The 21,795-nt window shown below is 45.6% G+C and overlaps 1 protein-coding gene across 2 annotated transcripts in view; it reads right to left on the bottom strand.

Annotated features, from left to right (window-relative positions):
* PRKCB (protein kinase C beta) overlaps nucleotides 1-21,795 on the bottom strand; it is a 1,047,370-nt gene that overhangs the window by 583,623 nt on the left and 441,952 nt on the right. For both annotated transcript variants that reach the window (XM_085629465.1, XM_085629464.1), the window contains exon 4: nucleotides 809-920. In XM_085629465.1, coding sequence (XP_085485591.1) covers nucleotides 809-920 — 112 coding nt within the window. The remainder of the gene's footprint in view (nucleotides 1-808; nucleotides 921-21,795) is intronic.

Below are 21,795 nucleotides of genomic sequence, written 5' to 3'. Positions count from 1 at the left end.
AAGAGCCACAGTCCCAAACACCACTGGCCACACATCAAGTCAGACTCCATTCAGTGAGGGAAACATGAAACCACTTTGAAAAGGCAGCCCTTGATTTGGAAATCTTTACAATGACATACAAATTACACTTTGTATTATACACACATGCTACACCACAAAAACAACATGTCCAAGTTCAGGCCCCACTGCCTTAACATTCTCCTGACCAGCATTTAGCAGGCAGCAAAATACCAGATACAGCCCAGTCCTGTGTGGTCTGCCCTATTCCTGCACACATTTTACGGGTCGTGTCTCGGGTTCTCCCCCAGACCACATTCCCACAAATCGCCATCCCCGTAATTCCAGATCCCTCCACATTCATCAGTTGCATACCTGCCAACTTGAAGAACAATCTCACTGTGTGAGGAGGGACGGTGCCTTGAGGGGGGCGGGGCCTCACGCCAAGAAGTACCTACGAGGCACATTTGAACCCCCACCCCGCTGTCAATCCCTCTCCAACCACCCAAAATGACTCTGCCGAGAATGTTGCCAATGTCCTGGGGTGTTTTCACACCCCTTAATGGACGTCGATGATTCAAAGCTTCGGCTGTTTACAGTGGTTTTCAGCTCATTTGCCCTGCCACTATGTGACCGTGCGATGGAAGCCGATATCGTGAGTCACACAGGGGGACTATGTGAGTTGGCATGTATGTAGTTGTGGTCAGCACTCCGTAGACATATGGCCCCCTCTGACCACACTTGAACACCCAGAGGCTTCCATCAGCCTCGCTCCCCACAGCCCTATCCACAGACCAGGCAGCGCACTTACTTTCACATTTCATCCCTTGGTGGATCAGCCCGTACAGCAGGGAGCCGCAGTGGTCACAGAACGTGGGGCTGGAGTATGTGTGGATTTTAAATCTGTGTTTGCTTCGAGGGTCCTGAAAGAAGCGAGAAAAAAAGCGTATTAGAAACAGAAATGGACAGGCAGGGCCAGGTGAGGATGAACACACACCACAAACACAGAATCTTGTCAACACACTACACAACTGACAACCTGAAAAAGTCCCTGGGCATGCAGCCACTTCTAGGACACAAACAGATATCTTCTAAGCAGCAGTATGTCAGAGTACAGCTCATTCAGTGTGCAAGTATTCAAGATATTTGAGGGCTCGGAGGGAGTTAAGCAACTTTCTCAGAGAGAGAAAACAGAGAAGAGTTAATTCAACTTTCAATCTAGTACTAGGTTTTAATATATTTCTGAGGCCCTGGTTGCAACTCTGGGACCAATCCCATTGGATTCCAAGTCATTCCAAGTGCAAATGGGAATTTGCACACTAACACAATTAGCCCCAGTTGTACCCAGATCTCTAAATCATGAAAAATATAAGAAAAAAATGTATCGCTCGTAATGTGTTAAATCCTGTGGCTTAACAGAGAAACATCCTAACCGCCAAGTTTGTTTACGAGGAAAACCAAGCTAACATGCAAAACCTGTTGAATGTATGGAAGGGAGGTACTTCATTCCTTAAATACATGCTATCAGAAGTCTACTCTACATGGTGACTGGCGCTATCCTTTGTACACATGGAAGGGGGTCATTTATCCCTCGTAGCAGATACTAAAGAATCACTAATCTCCAAAGTGACTTTTAATTCAATTCATGACATTTGAAAAAAAGCATTGGCATAGCCAATAGGTCTCGCTTTTGGGACCTTATAAGTATTTAGTTATGCAACACAATATCCTTGCATTGCTAAACACTTATAAGGTCCCAAAGGCGAGACCTATTGGCTATGCCAATGCTTGTTCTAGTGGGGGGCTCATTCAGGTAGACTGTGCAATCATTTCGTGGTACAGCACAATGCTTTTAGAAGAAAGACTCTGAGGACTCTTTGTATGAAGCTGCTAGGTGGCCCCAATGTATAATTCTTATCTGCGAATCACTATGCTCTTCACTACAGATCGGAGTAATAGTCAACGACATATTAAATGTCCTGCATCCATAGCAGTGGTATACTGTTCATCATGCTGTACAGTAGCTAAGGCATAGTTCACTTTGGCTAACAGAAATGCCATTTGTGCTTACAATTATTACATGTCTCACAAAAGTAGCATTACACTAAAGTTCTCTCTGTTGTGGGCCAGAAAGGGGGAGAGTTCAATGTTGAAGGCTCCCTTATAACAGGAGACAGAATGTTCTTGTTAATAACACTGTTAGTGCCATCTGTTTTACAATCTTCAGACAAAGAAAGCATATATTTAAAACAATCCACAATGCCAGACTATTCCCTTGGAAACTTCGGAACACTCGTTCAGTTATAGGGGAAACTAACTCTAACCCACTTTCTGGAGCCTGGCGTTCACCCACCATCGTTGGCATCAGACACATCAGAGTAATGTATGGTTCCTCTAGCTGCAAGAGTAATATTTTACACTAGGTCTTCCATCATACAAGCAAATAACATCTTTCTGAGTAGGTGCAGTAGAAGTTGTAGCCAAACAACTGTGTGGATGCAGAGACAGGTTGTCAAAGTCCAGCAGTATGAACGTGTGTAATTGGAGTGTGAATAAAGACATGCAAAGCCAGATTCAGGCGTTAAGTAGGGGAGGTGTACAAATTAGATAATTGCGACAAGATAGTAGCTGCTCTGGTTCTGGTCGCACCTCTGGGATTAAAACGATGTCCGTGTTTGTTAAGCCTTAAATGTCCTCAACAGTGACTCATGATGTCCCACGAGGGAGTGAACTGTAGTCCAAAGGTTCAAATGCAAGAATGAGCTCGAGAATTTGTAGGTCTAAACATTTTTACGTAAAGTATAAAAAATATATATATTTGCTGCTCTTAAATTAAATTGGTGTTTAAAGCACCCAGGGCGATTTCAGATTCCATCAAACTTTATCACTTCTTCGGGTAATGCAGCCCATTTTCCGCTCATAAACATTTATACTCTGTCTTCACGTATTTTAATAGGCTCCCCACAAAACTCAACTAGTATCTGGCTTAGTGAATGAAACGTTTAGAACGTCATGTCCTAGAACACAGTGGCGCTGAATCCCAATACTGTCAGAATGTGGCCAAATTAACATCAATATGTTTGCTATGTTCTTTGGGTTCCATTACGCTCACATGCTTTTAAACGTTTGTTCAAATTATTTAAATTCAAGAAAAACGAAAGGTCACTCTGAATTCTATGATTGGTGTAGAATTGGACACAGTGGAAAAAAAAAAAGAGCCTCCTTCGTCCAGAAATGCCCTGGATTTTGAGCTCTGAACTGGAAAAGTTTCAGATATGGCTTAAAAAATATATATATATCACACAACACCTAAAAACTTCCAACACAAGCATAAAGACAGGGGTAGTCTAACGTTACCTCACTGGCATTTGTGTAGCACAAGTTATTATGATGCTAATGCCTCATTCATAGCACTTAAGTGAATCTCATCCTATACAGTTTAATCGTATAAACAAGTCCCTTAAAATATATACATTTTAATCATAAACCTGAAGAGCCAGAGGTCAAGTGTCAGTGTTCTTTACATTATGGTACACGTAGTACTGGACGTATGACGAGGTCAGCAAAAACACATCTATCAGAATACAAATAAAAAGATAACTGCGTGAGAATTGGCATCCCATAATGATCAATCCGACTACGTGTAGTTGTAGCAGTTATTACAACATTCTACAATCACATTCTACAATCACAACACATCCGACAACTTAATATTGAGAGCTATCAGCCAAAATCTACCTTGACTGTCGGAAGAGGGATTAAGGGTGGGCGCCACTTCGGAATAGGGTCTGCAGCACAGTGGCGGGTGATGCACGAAGTATTTTAAGGGCGAGAACCAGGTTGGCATAACGGTTCTAGTTTCTTGCCCACTGCTTGGTAACAAATTAACACCGGCCTCTCTATTATATGCGTGGACAAACGCCCGGTCGAGAAGTACACTGTCCATCGTGGTTTATCTTAGGTTACATCAATATTGGTGGCTTTATCGAACAGTTTTAACATAAAAATAGAAGATGAAGTGTCTACAAATCTGCAGCAATACTGCGGTGTCTGGGCAGCCCATCCTGCCTCCTAAACTCTAAGCCCGGCAAGGTCTAACCTTCAAGCACTGCATAAGTGCACACTCCCTTACTTACCTTGTGCCCTGAAGCGTGCGCCTGACCCCTCCTCTGGTTCACTTTCCACAATGTAGACCACGGACTACAGCCACTATGAGCCTCCCTGAATGACAGACAACCAGCAGAGCAGTCAGCTGATGCCATCATATGACGCGGAGGTGTTGTGTGGTCACGTGACATAATCCAGAAAGAATATAGTCTCATTGCTTGAGATTCCATAGAAAGAGAAAACGTTTTACTGATAAACTCAGATGCAGCAGTAAGCCTCACATGCAAAACAAGCATTGGCCGCGCGGCCCTGAAAGTGACGCGGCTGCGAAAGCGAAAGTGTTCTGCTTAATGAGAAAGAGAGGGGGGGCGGGCAGCGCGGCCCTGAAAGTGACCTGGGAACTGCTTAACGAGGAAGAGAGGGGGGACAGGTTGGCGCAGCCCTGAAAGTGACGCGGGAAAGCGAAAGTGTTCTGCTTAATGAGGAAGACAGTTGTGTGCGAGCGCGCGCTAAACCGAAATTTTTTTAAAAACACACGAGTGTTAATGCGATCTGTGGTAGAGGTGGGGGAGGGCATTGAAGTGCAAGCAAAGCGGAGAGAGGCACGCAAGGCTTAATGAGCCATGACACAAACCCACATGGTGGCTGCGCTCGTGACCACAAGCTTGAGGCCAGCAAAAGCCTCTGGTAGCACTTTAAAACCCCCCTTTCTAAATGTCTCGCAGAGCAGCGCATGTGCTGGCTCAGGCGAGACCTAAAAAGCACACAGCTACCTCCGTAGAGGTGTCCCGGCGCTAGCGGACAGCCCAAAAGAGATAAGGAGAAATGAACAAATACTTGGCCATAAGATGCGTATCAAACAGGAAAGTTTTGAGATTGCTTCTAAAAACTGATTCCGAAGGGCTGCAGCGGAGACTAAGTAGCAGAGACTTCCACAATGTGGAAGCCAGATAAGTAAGGAACGACCACCTCATCTAACTTCACAAATGCGGGGAACATAAAGAAGTGTCAAATAGTTGGATTTCACGAATCTGGACTGGAAATAAGGCCTCAGTCTCCTCTTAAGAGAAAGAAGGCCCTTGAAGTTGTAGGCTCTAAAAACTAAAGTGAGACCCATAAATTGTATTCTCCTAATAAAGGGAAGCCAGTGAAGATGTCTCAAATAAGAAGAGATAGGTAGACGAGAGGGGAGCTTCAGAATAAGGCGATCAGCCGAATTCTGGATATATCGAAGCCGCTGAATAAGGAAGGTCCGAAGGACTAAACAAGACTGCTGGCAAAGTCCAATTTAGCTGCGCCCAAAGCATGGACAACTGGTTTTCGGGAGTCCATCTGAGTCAAGAGGTGCATTCTTCTAAGGGATCTCAGCGTGGCAAAACAAGCAGGAGAGAGAGATCTGATTTGAGGTTCAAAAGTAAGCTGCAAGTCAAATTTTACCCCAAGTTTTCTGGCCAGGAAGTAGGGGTCGGAGGAGTTCTAGCTTCAGGAGGCCACCACAAACGATCATCCTCGGCAAGCTTAGTGCCAAAGGAAAGCACCTCCCTTTTATCTGAGTTTAGTTTAAGACCGCTTTCCTCCATCCAAGTTACCACATATTTCAGACACTGCTTAAAAAAGCTTAGAGACGAAGGTGCATGTTCCTGGAAAGCAAGATATATATCCTTTGTATCTCAGTAGAAGGAGCTTAGTTCCATGCAGCCCACGCTAAAACATAACTGAGCCAAGGTGATTTGCAATGTCTTTGCTACAGACTGTGGTGAAGCTTTATTTCTTCTAATAAATTCAATTAGATCACGAAACTCCAGGGCCCTTTGCAGCATGCTTAGGGCTGATTGTAGTGGTACTTTATTCCTTAAAGAACCTACTATAAGATCAGTGGACTCCATGCTAACTTGCAATAGCATTTGTATGCGGTAGGGCATACTTTATTCCATATAATGCATGCGATTGTGTCACTGAACTTCAAAGCGACTTTAAATATTGTTCGGACTGCTCACTATTTCTCATAAAGCATGCAATGTAGTCTCTGACCTCCAATTTTTCTGGCAAAATCCTTTGCACACATAGTTAGTGGTAACTTATTCCTTGCAATGATCAACTCTAACATGACTTACAATACCATTTGTCCATACTTTCTTCCTTATTACTTCACTCCATCTTGCGACCTAATACGTGATGCTGCGCATCCTGGGACATAAAAGATGCACACTGAGCAGATATTCAGAAAATGCCAGAAAGATAGGTCATGGCGTTTCCCACTCAAATCTTCTATGGCCTGTGGGCCATGTTTTCTAATTCTAGCAAGGCCATCGCAACCCTCCATCCTTCCAAGGTTGATAAATTGAGATAAAATTAATTGGGCAATAGTAACACCTGTTATTTACAGCATTTAAAGATGAGATGCAATGATGCAGTTTTGTCTGCTTTATGAAGAAAAAGTTGTTGTCATCACAATGATTGTTGATTCATCAGCTCTTCCAGGTAAAACAAAGCAGTGTGTAGCACAGCACAGACTGCAAGTAAATGTAGTGTGACAAGGGTGAGAGTGGGGTCTCTGGACCTCTGTCCTATAGGTCAGCAGCACTGCCCTGCAACAGATGGCTTTGAAGTGTTTTCTCATCACCTCCAGCTAATGGCTCTGCAACTTCAGAAGTTCACAATAAAGGCATTTGAAAGAGGAAAAAGTCGCCACAAGTCATTACATGTTACTCTCTGTGCAGGCAGTGTGATCACCTTATGCAGTGTGACGCCATCTATAGCCTTTAATAAGCACTCTACAGCACTGGGTTGACAGTGACGTCACCGGTAGCCTGAAATAGATTACATGATACCCCTGACTTCAAGACTAGACTGAAATAAAGACATGGGGCATACGCAGATATTACAGGCCTTCCACTAATTTTAAAATATCCTTTTCTCTGCAAGCTGCTCGCCTTACAGGCGTTTCAGCTTTGCGGCACTAGCTTCACCCATACTCAAGAATGGTCGATCAGGTGGACGTCCCTTAGCAGGTCTAGGGGCTAAGATGTGGATCAGAACAGATCAAAAGGAGGTGGGGCGGTGGGGGCTAAACATCCAAGTTTTATGCGAGCTGCCTGTTAGGAAGGCACAGCATGGCCAGGGGTGGATTGGGGTTGCAATTAGGCCCGGGAAGTCCCAAAAAAGTGGCCCACATTCGCAGATCGTGCCCTTTCATGAAACATCATTTGGTTAGTCTCAATGGACTCATTGTTAGAGAAATGTTTGGTAACCTAAGCATTTTAAAGCCTATAGAATCAGTAAGATTGGTGAAAATGAGAAGCGCTGCATTTTGGCCAGGCGGGCGAGGTGAAATAAAATGGCGCGAGGGCCACAATACCTGATCTGGCTATGGTTGCCACCTGGCTGTTTTTTTACAGACATGACCTGTATTTTAATATCTTGGCCGCTACAAAAATGAAGAAAATCCCTGAAAGTCTGTACTTTTTCCTCTGATCAGTATGTACTTTGATTGGTCAATGTAAGGCGAAAGCACTTTAAAATGTGTTCTAAAGCTGCTTTACTCATCCGTGACTAATAGCTAAACTAAACAAAGACAGAAAAGCCATGTTAAATAAAACATCATTTGGATATTTTTATGTAAAGAGTGCTCTCTAATTATCATGCTCTGGCCCTTGCATAATTTGATAACATGAATAAATTGCTGTTTTTTTTCTAATTGCTTTTTTATAGTTTTACATAGGGTGAACTCGGCGGTAGGGCATTGGAGCGATTTACATGAGCACCAGTTACACTGCACAAGAACAAATTAATTTTTACTTGGGAGATTAAGTGATTTGCCCAGAATCACAGGATGCCGAGCCGACGCTGGGACTGAAACCTGGTCTCTCACGGCCAAAGTCAGCAGGTTTAATAAATCCTAGTTTAATAAAAGCTTAATAAAGGCTGCCTCACAGCGAGGCCTATGCACATACACACACCCTCCAGGAAGGCTTCTCTTTTGTCCCTCTCTTCCCAGCCCTCCATAGCCTCAGGGCGAGGGCCTTGCAGTGAAGGGGTCAAGAAAATGGACACTGCTACTGCTGCTCCAGTGGGGGCTGAGGTGTAGATGGTCCATAGCCAGAAAATCCTGGTCTCCCTAGCAAGGTCTTTCCAAACTCCTACCCTCCCTCACCCACCGTTGCCCGACTGTGATGGCCCGGCAAGGAGGGGTCGGAGGCGAGACACTGCTTCTGGGCCAAGCCGGGCCCACGGGGGGGGGGGGGGGGGGGGCGATGTAAGAATGGCCGAACAAATGGAGCAACAGCTGGCCCCCAGTAAGGCCGATTGTCATACTTACCACCATCACCCGCCCACCATAGTCTGAAGTGCGATGGCCTGGCTGGGCAGGCATGAAGCAGAGGCCCTTAAATATCAGCCCACATGTCACCCTTAGGCACCGGCCCATCGCCCAATGCACAACTGCCCACCTTCCCAATCCAACCCTGTACATGGCTATGTTATCCTTTACAATCACTGTCTGTCCTCCTTCTGTTTGGGAGCTAGTGCCATGAAGCTATCCCAAGCTGTACCAGTGCGTGCAGTGCACGTCTCTCTAACACGTTAACTCTTATGCTCTGAGCAAGTGATACACACGGATGCAGTCTTTCACCTGTATGGCGATGACAGGCTGAATAAAATCACAGACCTATAGCTCCTTATTTTGACTTTAGGAAATTAACAGGTCTGTGGATTGACACAGGCTACAAAGCCCCGCCTCTGACAAACAGCATAGGATCAGGCATTGAAAATGGGATTTACCACTGAGCGGGAGGTGTGTCCGACCCTAGAGGAAGGGCAGCTAACCACTCCGTGGACAGCAGACAAAGGGTGCAGCAGACACAGGGGCACGAGAGTGCGCCAAGGAAAAGGCCAATAAGTGACCAGGAAGTTTGAGTTCAAATAGCCCAATCAAGAAAGAGGTGCATGGTCCCAAGCACAGACTAAAATGCGACTAGGACAAGCAGTCCCCAGCTTTGTCACCAGAGGAAAATGATCCCACTCACCCACAGCAGAAAAGGTGGGCGTCACAGCCGCAGTGTGACGAGGGGGCGGGGAGTCACGAGGTTGAACAAGAAAGAATCTTCACATAAGGACGTAAAAGGGCAATTGTCCGGACAAGGTCCTTGGGTTGCCTTATGGAGGGATACTTGAGGGCAGACAAAAGAGTAACAAATGGTCAGCGCTGGGCGGACACAACACCTGCAGCCCTGGCAAGGTCATAGAGGCACGAATGCCAGATATTTGGTAGCAAGTTGAAGCCTCGAAGCCATGACCCGCTGTAAGTGACAGAAGTAGAACTGTCACGACAGTTGAAAGTTATGGCTATTAGTATGCAATAAATTATTGGATGTACACAGTATAACCTGTTACGAAAATGCCTTATATTGTAGTCCAAGATAAGCCGAAATGATCATGTTGATGACCAATGCCATCACGACAAGTGTGCACCAACCTATTATGTGAATAAACTGCGGCCGTTCTAACACCACAAAAAGGTCTTGGTGAACATAATTAACGGAAAGGAAAGAACAGAGGGAGGGCCCGGGAGTTGCTCGCACAGCTGGGAGGGGGGGTTATCGCACCTCACCGCCATCTCCTCTTTCCCAAGGAGAGGGTGAGCACAGCAAAGGGATACAACGCAGGCCTTTTACAAGCAGGGTCGGTCAGGGGCTGGCACGCGAATCTCCCACCTTAAGACCGGCCATTGGACTAGTACAGAGATGCTCGTAGTCACCGCCCAGGGGAGAGTAGGATAGAGCATTGCCACCACCACACAGACCATTGTGTCTCTAGGTACGGAAGCCGAGAGGATTGGCACAGGGGCAAACCTCTTGGAAAATATAGCTGTATATCTGTTAGGATCAGGGGCTCTGTGCACTGGTTCAGAGATATACAGATTGACCCCTAGGAATAGGGCTCAGGGTTGGACCCGGATACGAAGCCTGGCCCCTTTAAGAGAGGATAACATTGGGGACTGACACAGGAATGCAGACCCTCCTTCTTGTAGATAGGAGGTAGGCTGGCAGAGAGATCTGAAAACTGCCTGTCTTGGAGAGGGTAGGCTTGGGGAATTGGCACAGAAATGTAATCCCTCACCCTGGAAGGAAAGGATAGTCCCAGGTGACTGACACACAGACCAGTACTTAACACCTCTCGCGCCTCTATTGTCGGCCTACACAGAAGATGGGACAAACCAAGCAGCACCTCACAACGCCCCCTCTTCATTAGCATTTATTTGCGAGCACTGGAAGGACTTGTCATTCTTGATTTCACAATTTAGATCCAGATGTATGACCACTCTCTGGAGACCCAAGCTGTGCTTGCCTGGGATGATTGAAAGAAACGAGTGGGCCACTTCTGGACATGAGAGAGTCCGCTCCACTGGCTGATACCATTGGGAAGACCCAGTGGGAGTGGTCTGGAACAAAGGGGTGCTGCTCAGCTATAAGAAATGATTTTAGGGTTGAGCTTGTTGGGTACTGAAGAACCTTAATTGTGATCTGAGACAGGCCAAATACAGCCAACCCTTCCTCTCTATGGCTTGGAAGAACCCCTTCGATCTAGATTGATCTCTGGGGCGGAATCGGGTAAGGTGATGGACACAGAACATCCATAAGGGGTTCTAAGAAAGCTGCAGTGACCGGGAATAAGCCCTTCAAGCTCCCAATTATTGACAAACTTTGCAGCCACATCCAGCCGCAGTCGAGATCCTCCAATGGTTTCCAAGTCCCAGTATGTTAGATTCAAGGTGCTCTGTAGCCGTCTCAGGGAAGTCCGCTACATTGTCCCGCCAAACCTACCCAACGATGGTGTGTGCGTAGAAATGACCAAGAAAAACACGCGGTTCTAGGTTAATCTAGCCTATGTGCAAAGCGGAGAACGAAAATAATTCAGATTGCCATCTCAAGACATTGGTTCAAGTAGCTTGAAAAAAGTTCAACTCAATTTTCATAAGCAAAAATTCTGTTTTCCAAACCACTTCCGGTTCCAACTCTTAGAAAGACATTTCTCTGAGTACTGCCTGGGTTCTAACTTTCAGAGGTCCAGGCCTTCATACCATCTAGCAGGCGAATAAGTGGCAGTATACCCCATGCTACTGAGGTTACCACATGACTGGGCTATCGAGCATTGGGTGCTACAACCTTGGGTTTTCAATGAACAACCTAATGCTTTGCAGGAGTTGTAATTCTGGTTTTCTTCCTCTGATTCAATTTAACAAAGACCTCTGACAGCAATGCTGAGCAAAGGAAAAGCCCAGGCCTGGATCACTGGTAACAGGCAGTCATTTGGTAAATGCAAAGTTATGAATATTCAATACGTACATGCACACACGTTTGGATTGGTCAGAAAAGAAAGATCCATAGAGATGAAGGCTATGGTCTCCAGGCTTGAGTGGATGGTTCAGGGATTTAAAGCCTATCACCACTAGGGGGCGTGTTGTGTCATCACCCCATTAACTCTACCCCACACAGTTACTGATATTGGTGGTAGGGACTGCTAGCTCCGGGGAGCAGAATTTATAGGGCATTATAATGGGACCCTTAGTTTCCTCTAAGAAATGAGGAACTACTGAAGGAATCGGTAATTTAATGTCCAATTTCCCTGGTGATTCCTAATTTCTCCCGTGTTTTCCTCCAAGGGATTTGGCCAGTGGCGGACCCTATCATTCCGATGAAACCTTCACTGGGTTACTGGTCCCACTGGAATAAACGGGGCACTTGTAACGAGGCACTAAGACAGCCAAACATCACCCATGGGATAGGGGCAGCTGTAAACTGTCCCTCCTCACCAGATATGGTAAGACCAAGGTGTTGGTTGGCAAGCTCATGTGCACAGCACCATGGCTGCAAAAGCTGGGGGTGAGCCTTAATATCACAACAGAGATATAGAACCAACCACCTGTAGAAGTGGACTGGGGTGCCACAGCAGCTCCGGCAAAAACGCTCAACCCAGCCCCACTATCTTCCAGTGCTTAATTTGAGCCGGTGATTTCCGGTGCTCTGCACAGGCACTCAATCATCAACACTGACACTTTTCATGAGCACCAGTTAAGCACACATTCATTTTTGGTAGGCACGGGGAGATTAGGTGATTTGCCTAGAATCACAGGATGTTGAGCCAACATAGAGACTAGGACCTGGTTCCCTAGCTCCTAAATTGGCAGCTCTGGCCATTACACCACACCCTCTTCCCGCTTTCATGGTCAGTAATTAGTTCTGTTTTAGGTGGCTTTAACAGCAGAAATGGGCTGGTGCAAGCTGCCTCTTGATGAGAACCCCAGCACTTATTTTATTTTTTTATATATAAATTAACTACTGCTCTGTTTATCTCCTCGCGCAATCTCTCTCTTTCCAGGAATCCATGCATTATCTCCTCTGTGATCACTTTCTCTCTGCCTTCCACCTCCCCTCCTCTCTCTCCAAGCCTCCTGTGCATGCTGCAATTAATCACGGGGAGGTGGGAGAAGTGACAGAACCAACAGGAGCGGCCTTTTGCCTTGAGAACTGACTCCAAAGGTCTAGCCCACAAGGGAAATGCCCGGCGGACTAAAAGGCGTTTCCGCTCTGCTGACTTAACTGGATATAGGGGTGCAAAGCCTCAAACCTGGACAAGCTCATAGCAATGGCACAACTCACAAATACAGTGAATGTTTTACCGCGTCGGCACGCTAGGGGGCGCGCCTGCTCTACGACTGTTTTATGATGCACCAGCGTCTATGTCAGAAGTACTAGTTCCCTTTCTCTAAACGTGTATAGGTAAATAACTGCCCACTTCACGCCTTTTGCAGTATTTCGAAGAGCCATAAAGGGGATGGGCAAGCTGCCTGCAAACAGAATGCCACGTGCTGCTGCAGTGGTGATGTGAACCCCCTGCTTTAGCAGCTGAAGTGCTGGTTCCCACTGGACCCGAAGCCATGGTAAAACAACCCACTGGTACATGTATTAGTTTAATTTTAGATTTTGCACTTAAAAAAGTTTAAGGGAATACCAAGTCAGGACTAGGACTTGGGAGACGAAGACTGTTAAGTGAGCCAACTTAAATTAAGGAGACAGAGAAAGAGATGATAAAAACATCGTAAATGGAGAAGCAGCAAACAGAACAAAAGGAGAAAGGTAAGAGGGAAAAATTAGATGATTAAAAAAAATACATATTGAGGGTAGAAAAAGGAGAGGAGAAAAGGATGGAAGAAAGGGTGAAAGTAAGAAAATGTGACGGAAAAGAAGCAAGACAGGAAGAAAAGCGAAAGTATGACAAAAGGAAGGAAAGAAGGGTAAAAAGAACAAAAAGACGAAATGTGGCAAGTATGGATGAAATGATGGTTGGATGGATGAAAGGTTATTGGATAGATTGGTGGACGCATGGACTAGTGAAAGGATGGATAAACGTGTGAACGGATGTAGGATGGAGAAAGGTGGGATGGAAGTGCGGGATAATGGAAGGATATATGAATGCAAGGAGGATGAAAGGATTGGAAGACGCATGCATGAATGGGTGAATGGAGCCATTCTTGGAAGGGTCGCTTTGCTCACTGTCATTAGAGGTTTAGTTCTAAGTAGGGGGTATTTCAATGTTCCGCGGCTCCCTTGTGCTGCTCATAACTCGTAACCGAAGAAAGCCAACATCACCCCCACAGGGGGGTCCCCCCCACCGCGGAGGAGCCTCCTTCCTCCCAGCATAATGGCTTTTCTCATCGCGCAGCGGGAACCCATTTCTCTCCCTGACAGGAAAGGACAAGGGAAATGTTAAATGCTGCCTGGGCGCGCTGCCGCCTCGCGCGCGGAGGGGAGGCTCCTGCGCGCCTGCGCACTGAGCCGCCTGACACGTGCGCAGAGAGTGCCCAGCGCGCGAGCACCTCAGACGGCGCTTTACTGTCAGGGACGCAGACCAGGTAGGTCCCTGCACTACTCGGTGGGACAGAGGGCGTCTATTATACGGATTAAAATTGAGGTATAAAAGTGGAGAAACTCGGTATACTACAAGACCCGTTTGCTACTCAGAACTCACAGTAATCTCCCATTGAAAGCATCAAACCCCTATTTAAAGCACTGGTCTGTTGTATTCGCCCGCTCAGCCAGAGGGATGACGGGTCTGTCGAATGTGTATTTTTCTAATGTGGTTGTAGAACTTTGTGCAATCAGATTAGATGTGTCTGGTGAAGGAGTGCACACTTCTATTAATTTGACCTGTGTAGCCCAATGAGACAATGTGTTCCTATTTGCAAAGAAGGCTGAGGTATTCCACCTTAGCCTGAAGTAAAGTATTGCCTGCAACATCTGATATTGGTCGGGTCTGGTGGCTTAGTGAACTAATGCGTCCACTGTAGGGGCCTTTGTTTGACTTCATGGCCACAGGTTAAAATCCCATTGGGTTCATTCAGCCTTTCATCCTCCTGAGGTCGATAAAATGAGTACCACTGAGTTGGAAATAATAAACATCTGTTATTCAGGGTCAAGATGCCCAAAGGTGAACGTGCGCTTTACAAATACACGTTAAGTCATGTTATATTGCTTGGAGCCAGAAGACTTGCTCGTCAATTGGCTGCAGAGATTTATTCTCCCCACAGTAACTCAAGGCAACCAGCCCTATCCTTGAGTAACAGTGAGGAAACTCAATGGCCGCCATCTTTAGCCATACTCGATGTCCTGCCTAGGGAATTCCAGCTACAGGCAAGAGGAAAGATGTGGGTCCCCCACAGGGCATGTATGTGTGCGGCTGTGCGGTGGTATGTCTGCAGTTCTATGCAGCTGCAGAACGTTCCCCATGTAGAGCTGCACCACTTGTTTTGCAGCTTTACATTTTTTTATTTGTTTCAGCAGCTTTGTTTACACAATTTTTATAAAATTTGCAAAGTTGAGAACCGTCTAACCATACCATTTCGTACAACCCTCATCGGCAAGCTGAGCTGTGTAAGCCCTTGTTCTTTGAGGGATGCCGAGCACATGTATATAGCATAACAAGGTTTTATGCAAAATGGCTGCTCTGGTCCAGAATGTTCTAGTCTCGTTAATGGCCAATGTCTGTATTAAGCAATTCAACCTTTTACTGTCCCAGTCATGGGGGTGCCATTTTGAATCGGCCCCCCAGATTCAGATCATGTGACTTGCAGGTTTCATAACAATTTCTGCAGCTGATGCCTGACCCCACCGAGCTATCTTGATGAACATGGTGATTTTGCAAGATGATATTCCTAACTCATCCTGACACTCTACCCTACACCTGCTCCCCACATCCTGGTAGCTCCCGACGGACACAGAGGAACAAAAAATTGCCTGCAACCCTCCCTCCATCTTGTCTACATGTCATTGGACTGTGAGCAAATACATGGGCTTATCTTTACTACACACACTGGAAACCGAACAGCTTCTAGGCACTTATACCTAGTCTGCATTGTACGGATGGCAGAACGTGCGGGCCTGGGTAATGAGAACTGGACCAACGTGGATTGTAATTTTGGAATGAAAAAAACTGGACAAGAGGACAAAACCAATCAAAAAACATTTCAACGAGGGACAAAGAAAGGCACCCGTGAAGCAGAGCAGTATGAAGATATTAAAATCAAACTAGGAGGGAACGCATTTGGATCTGATAAATGCACACAGTGCTCATATATGTGGGTTTGCTGGTTTGCTTGGCACCAGTGTCGTACTGGCCTACTGAGCAACCTGGCAGTTCTAGGAGGGCTGGTCCAGGGTCCGGGTGGAAAAAATAGGCCCAGGCACCAAAACAGAAGTGGCCCCCGTTAGTGAATTATATTGCTAAAAAAGTGCCCTTATTTGCAAATTGAGGCAGTTTTGAACTAGTAAAGACTCGCTGCATACATGTTTTTCACAGTATGGAAGAATGCATGGATTTGTGCTTGCTGCTGGCAATTTTTATAGTCATATGATGGAAGTCTACAGTAAAAACTGGCCCACCAGACCATAAAACAGGCCCACAAGCATCCCAAAAATACCACCCACACACTGAGATGTCAGACCAGCCCACGGCCACTGCCTGATTGACCTGCAGACCAGCATCCCTGAGCTGGACTGACGTCAGTGTGTGGGCTGTGTTTTTTGGGTGTTGTGTGGCCTATTTTATGGTCTGGATATCCCGGATATTATCACAAACATGCCATCTTCGAGACCTTGTAAAACATTTATAAAGCATGTCTTTAAAAGTAAAAAACTGCCTCGATTTGCAAATGTGGGCCACTTTTTAGCTATCACGGGCAGCATTACACATGCAACACATTTTCCTTCCTTGCGCCGGGCGCACCTTTAAGAAGGTGCGCCCGAAGGAATGAAGGAAAATGTGCCACATTATGGGGAATGTGCTGCCCCCAGGGCTGCAGCGAAATTCTGGCTGCCCTGGGGGCAGCGCAATCACGTAAAATATGGAGCGGCTGCTTTAAAGCCGCTCTGTTTTTCACAGAGCAGGAGGCAACCCTCCTGCTCTTTTAAAGGAGATTAGAATACCCCTTGCAGGAGGGTGTAATCAATGACTGCACCCGCCTGCAAGGGGATGTCTGGGGAGTCCATAGGACCCCTCTTACCCTCTGCAGAAGGCTGCCATCAGGAAGCTCCCTGACAGTGCGCCATCTTTAAGGTGGTGCACTGTCAGTGCACCTCCTGAGAGCTTCCTTGCCTCTGTGCCCACGTCGGTAATACGGTGCAGAGGCAAAGGGATTACCTCATTTGCATGTGGCACCCTCTCTTGCAAATGAGGGTGTGCCCACTTGAAGATAGCGCTGGCACTTTATGTGCGCCAGAGCTATTTGTATTACAGAAAGGGCTGCACAAGCATCTGCAGCCCCTTCTGTAATACCAAAGTGCCCCGGGGGCGTGCAAAGCGGGTGCAAACGCCTGTTGCGCCCCTGGGACACTTATGTAATACAGCCCCAGGTTTGCTAGTATGGGGGCACTTATTTCGGTGCCTGGACCTATTTTCTGCCCCAGTGCGACCCTGCTTTAGCATCATACTAAGACAAAGGGCGACCTCATTCAAGCTGTGGTGGCAGGAGCTGTAGGTGGCACAGTACATTTGCACATCGAATTGTATATGTCACACAAACCTGTGAGGTTTAAGCAAGGCAACTGACATATTTGGAGGGCTGCTAAGCCTCCCCGGACTCAAGAAGGTCTGCATGTCCCAGGTGAAATGTACCCTAAAACTACATGGTATAAATGTATTTCATGCTCTTTTTGACTGGAAATCTACAATCTTTTTTTTTTCTTCCTCCCTAGCAGTGTCGTTAAAAAACTAAAAAAGAGGATTGCTAAAAATACCAGGCAGAGAACACCCTGCACAGATGCATGCTGGGAAATGAACATTATGTAAATGCGAAGAGAGCCCCTGCTTGCCAGGGTATGCCTGAATAAATCGGGCACTCTTTGTTCATACAAAGGAAATCATTGCTTGAGGGGCACACCCTTTCAGAACAGCATATGGAACGGATACTGCAAGGTACTGGGAATGTATGGGTTACAACCAGAAGAGGACACCTTGCAAACACCCCCCTCTGACTACTCAGTAAGGGTGCAAGGATTACCAGTCCTACAGGCAAAATATGACTTTGCCGTTGGAGGACCGCACATCAGCTAACAAAAAGGCTGTTTTCTGACTATTTTCATGTAATGTTGGCACCTCTATCAACTGCCTTACATCCATGTACAGAAGTGCTAGCCCTGTCCCTCCGTCAGTGGCTATGTGTCAGAGAGGATAACCAAAGTCCACTTTGCTTTGTTTTGGTACCGTTTTGTAGGGTGCCAAACATGCAAATGGGGGTAGCCACAAAGCACCTGAACAAGACCGAGCATCAGAGTGGATGACCCATCTGAATGACTATTAGGTAAAGCAACAGATTTTGAAAGATTTTATGAACCACGAGTGGCTTTCAGGTAAGATGAGAAGAGCCCCATTGTTTCAGAAGAAGTCTACCAAATAACCTGTGAGACGGTGCTAGAAAAATAGAGTATTGCATGGGTTTCAGTGATGTTCCTATGTTTTTCAGTACAATAAACATTTCCTGTTCAGATTAAAACACATTTTTTTACTTCATTTGAAATAAACTATATGTTATAAAAATAAATATGTGGCAGGTTACGTGCAGTGTAACCAAACAAAGACATGTTAGTATTTTGATGCCATTTAAAAACAAGCATTGGAAAAGCCAATAGGTCTTGCCTTTATAATGCCAGGTTGGTTGGTTAGCCGATGTTTGCATGTAAAATATTGTTAAAAAAAGCTATAAGAAAAAAAACATTCAAAATATTGGAGGAAAAGCAAACACACACCTTATGGTATCTTAAAATCACATTGAATTCAATGTTTTCTATCTTTACAAAAGGCATTTTTTTTTTTTTAAGTTTACTTGGGATACTCGGAACAAAATATAAAAAGAATAAAGAAATGTCGGTATGTAAAGGGAAATATTTGCCAAGGCCTAAATTACTTTCCACAGTATTCAGTAAACCAGGGAAGAGATTTATGGGCCTCTAGGAGAAGTGTCATTCTAAGCACACCTTCTTCCTCAGATGCCAGCTGATTAACTGCATCCATAATCAAAGGAGAGTGAGCTTTGTCGGTCCTGCGGGGTCTGGATTTCTCAAGTATTGACCCAAAACTCTCAACCAATCTTAGCCACTGGTGGTGTAAGTTATCACCACTATGGTGTACTGGTGGGAGGTGTCATCATTGGGTTTCGCACATAGGTACTCACTTCATTTAGTGAGCACAACCTCCTTCCGAGGGAAAATACTGGTGGAATCTGTATGGTGATATTTAAAAGTACCCCCTGTATCTCAAAACAATTGTTTTAATTCGGTGTGAAGTGTACAGGGGCAAGGTTAAAAAGTGAAGTGAAGTGGTGACATTCTACGGATGTGTAAATTGTCCTTAACATCACAAGTAAGTGTTGAACATGTTTCAGCCTATAGTGCTAATCAGGGTCTGGGCTTTCATCAGGACCTAATTCGAAGCTCAAAGGGTCCTTTATTGTTAGTTTTTGTTGGCTCGTAAGTCGATTACTAACGTGTCATCATTTCGTCACCCTCTGTCGGAAAGTAATATGGGTATCCATTGAGCCTGTAACTTTCAAAAGTCTCCTGTTCTGCCTCATAGGTACGGTCGAGGTGGGGTATTGTGGCAACTTGTCAACGGCGGGCCCCCATCGACTTGATCTACGTCTTCCTCATCCATCCTGGATGGAGGATAATCAGGTATACAGGAGCTGCTCGAGTGCAGCAGATGGCCCTTTGTTCAGTTTCCAAAAAAGACTTTGTGTGTTAAAGTTTGTGCTTTCAAGTAACATATGGAATGCAGGAGATAAAACAAAACAACCCTTAAAGTCTGCTCTTCAAACATACCCCAGCAAAAATATCCCTGTTGCTCTGCTTTTACAGACAAGTTGGGAGGGGCCTGGAGCAACACAGCACACTAGGGGGAAAGGGAGAGGCAAGTATTTAATAGGCGAAGCAGCACTGCAGGGAGATAGCTAGAAAACACATGCATTCTCATGGAGTACTGAATAAAAAAGAAAAAATGTGTTCCTTAAATGTGAGCAGTAGCAGGATAGAGTTAGAACAATCAAAAATACTGTAAAGCGGGTGGGCACTAGGAGAGAGACAAACACAAAGAGAGGAAGACAAACCATTAAGTGAGAAACAAGCAAATGAGAGTGACAATAAAGTCAACCATTGGGAAGCAAAGGCTGAACTGTAAGCCCAGTGCATGCCCACAATCAAATACTTGACATCACGACTTCACTATTATGACTAGACAGTATATATTAAGATACACTCAATAGCAATACATATTCTCCTACACATTCATTTTAATGGGAGGCAGCAGGGGCGCTTGGTATGTCCAGATGCTCCAGCAATGGCTGCATATTGAATAAAGCCAGCAATTACAGCTTATATATTTGGAAAAGAGCGATACTTTGAGGCTTCTGCGATGCCATTGATGAAGAAAGTGGTGCTGTGATACATAGGGGTGATTAGGATGGCTGGCGAATTGCCACTGCCGGCCAGGCGGTGGTGATCCGCCCGCCATTGCAACCCGATTTACCCCCCGCCATATTATAATGGCGGGGGGTATCGCGGCAGACGCAAAGTGTGTCTGCCGCTTTTCCGCCGGATGGCAATCGGCCGGGCGTATTTGGGCCTCAATGCCATCCATATTAGGATGTGTGGTTTTAAAGGCCTTTCCATGGCGGCGATGCCGCCATAAAAAGGCTGGCTGGGAATAGCTTTGGGGGCCCGTTGCGGACCCAAGGAGGGGTGGAGGGCTGCACATGGGGGATACCTATGGTACCCCCCTACATTGCCATACACAAGGTGGCAGGCACCACGTGGTGCCTGCCACATTGTGCATGGCACTTTGGCATTGTGGCGGGTGCTGCTTACCACAGCACCCGCCGCAATGTCAAAAATGCAGAATACAACCACCAGGGTGGCGGTCGCATCCTAATTAGCGGTGCGGGACCGCTGCACGTCTGGCGGCCAGTCTCAGCACCGCTAGGGTGGCGGGCGGACTAAAGTCTGCTTGCCATCCTAATAACCCCCATAGTGTTATTAATGATGTTACTTATCATGTCATCTGCATGTATTAAGTAATCTTTCTCCAGATACACTTAACATTAACACTCTCTTTCCCCTTCATTGTAATTGGAAGGCTGCAGTACCACTTTCAACATGCAGATGTCCTCATAAAGGATTCATATGTAAACAACGCTATGCTTACATGGTTAGCAAAGAGATAGGTAAAAGAACAGTCCTGTGAGACGTCAGTGATGCCTTCAAGGATGGCACGGGCCTTGTACTAGGAGTTGTGTACGGTGATAAAAGTGATAAAGTTATTGCAGTGTAAATAAAAAATAAACATTGCTGTACTTTCAATCAACAGCAATACAAGCTTCTTATACATTTAACATAATAATTAAAAAGTTGTAAAACCACTTTTAACATACCAGGTCCCCGCATTGGATAGAAGTATAAACAAGATTATGTGTCTGCATCAGCACACAGATGGGGAACAGAGCAGCGGTTTGTAGCCTCCACTAGATCGTCACTAAATGTCAATCGTGATGCCTTTCATTTCACCACTGATGTCAACGATGATGTGTGAGGTTGTGAGCAGTGCGTGGGAGATATTTAATTTTGCTTAGTTAAGTTAACTCCATCTTGGATTGCAAGTATACCATCCAATCAATCACCTGGGCTTTTTATTTTACTTTTATCATTGGAAAGTTACTGATCACAGGAGGCAACCACAGAGGGCATTCTACAAAAATTCATGACGGTCTACACATATACTGACTCTACAGTATCGATTGCTAACGTAATCAAGGTAGGTAGATGTGGAGTCAGAAAAGAAAAAAAAACATATATATGATTACCTCCTCGCCTTGTTTATCGTCTATGTTGTGGGGTTGTAATACATTTAGGTCAATATCTGTGCCTAAAGATTTTGACATACAATCACTCTAGTATTCTTTAATGTACATTGTGCGCATCGTTGTGCTTCATAAACAGAATTGGCTATTTTCCGTGAATTCTTTGGGTTTTGAAGGGCTGAACTTGTGAACCAGTGCCCAGGCCCCAGCTCAGACGCATTGTTTTTACTTTGTACTGGGTTTGAGGTCCAGGAAGAAGAGGGATTAAGAACCAGCCGAGCCCTGCGCTCCAA

This window comes from Triturus cristatus, chromosome 10 (assembly GCF_964204655.1).
Source record: "Triturus cristatus chromosome 10, aTriCri1.1, whole genome shotgun sequence".
NCBI lineage: Eukaryota > Metazoa > Chordata > Amphibia > Caudata > Salamandridae > Triturus > Triturus cristatus.
The sequence above is the reverse complement of the archived record's forward strand: the minus strand, read 5'-3'. Positions and strand labels throughout refer to the sequence as shown.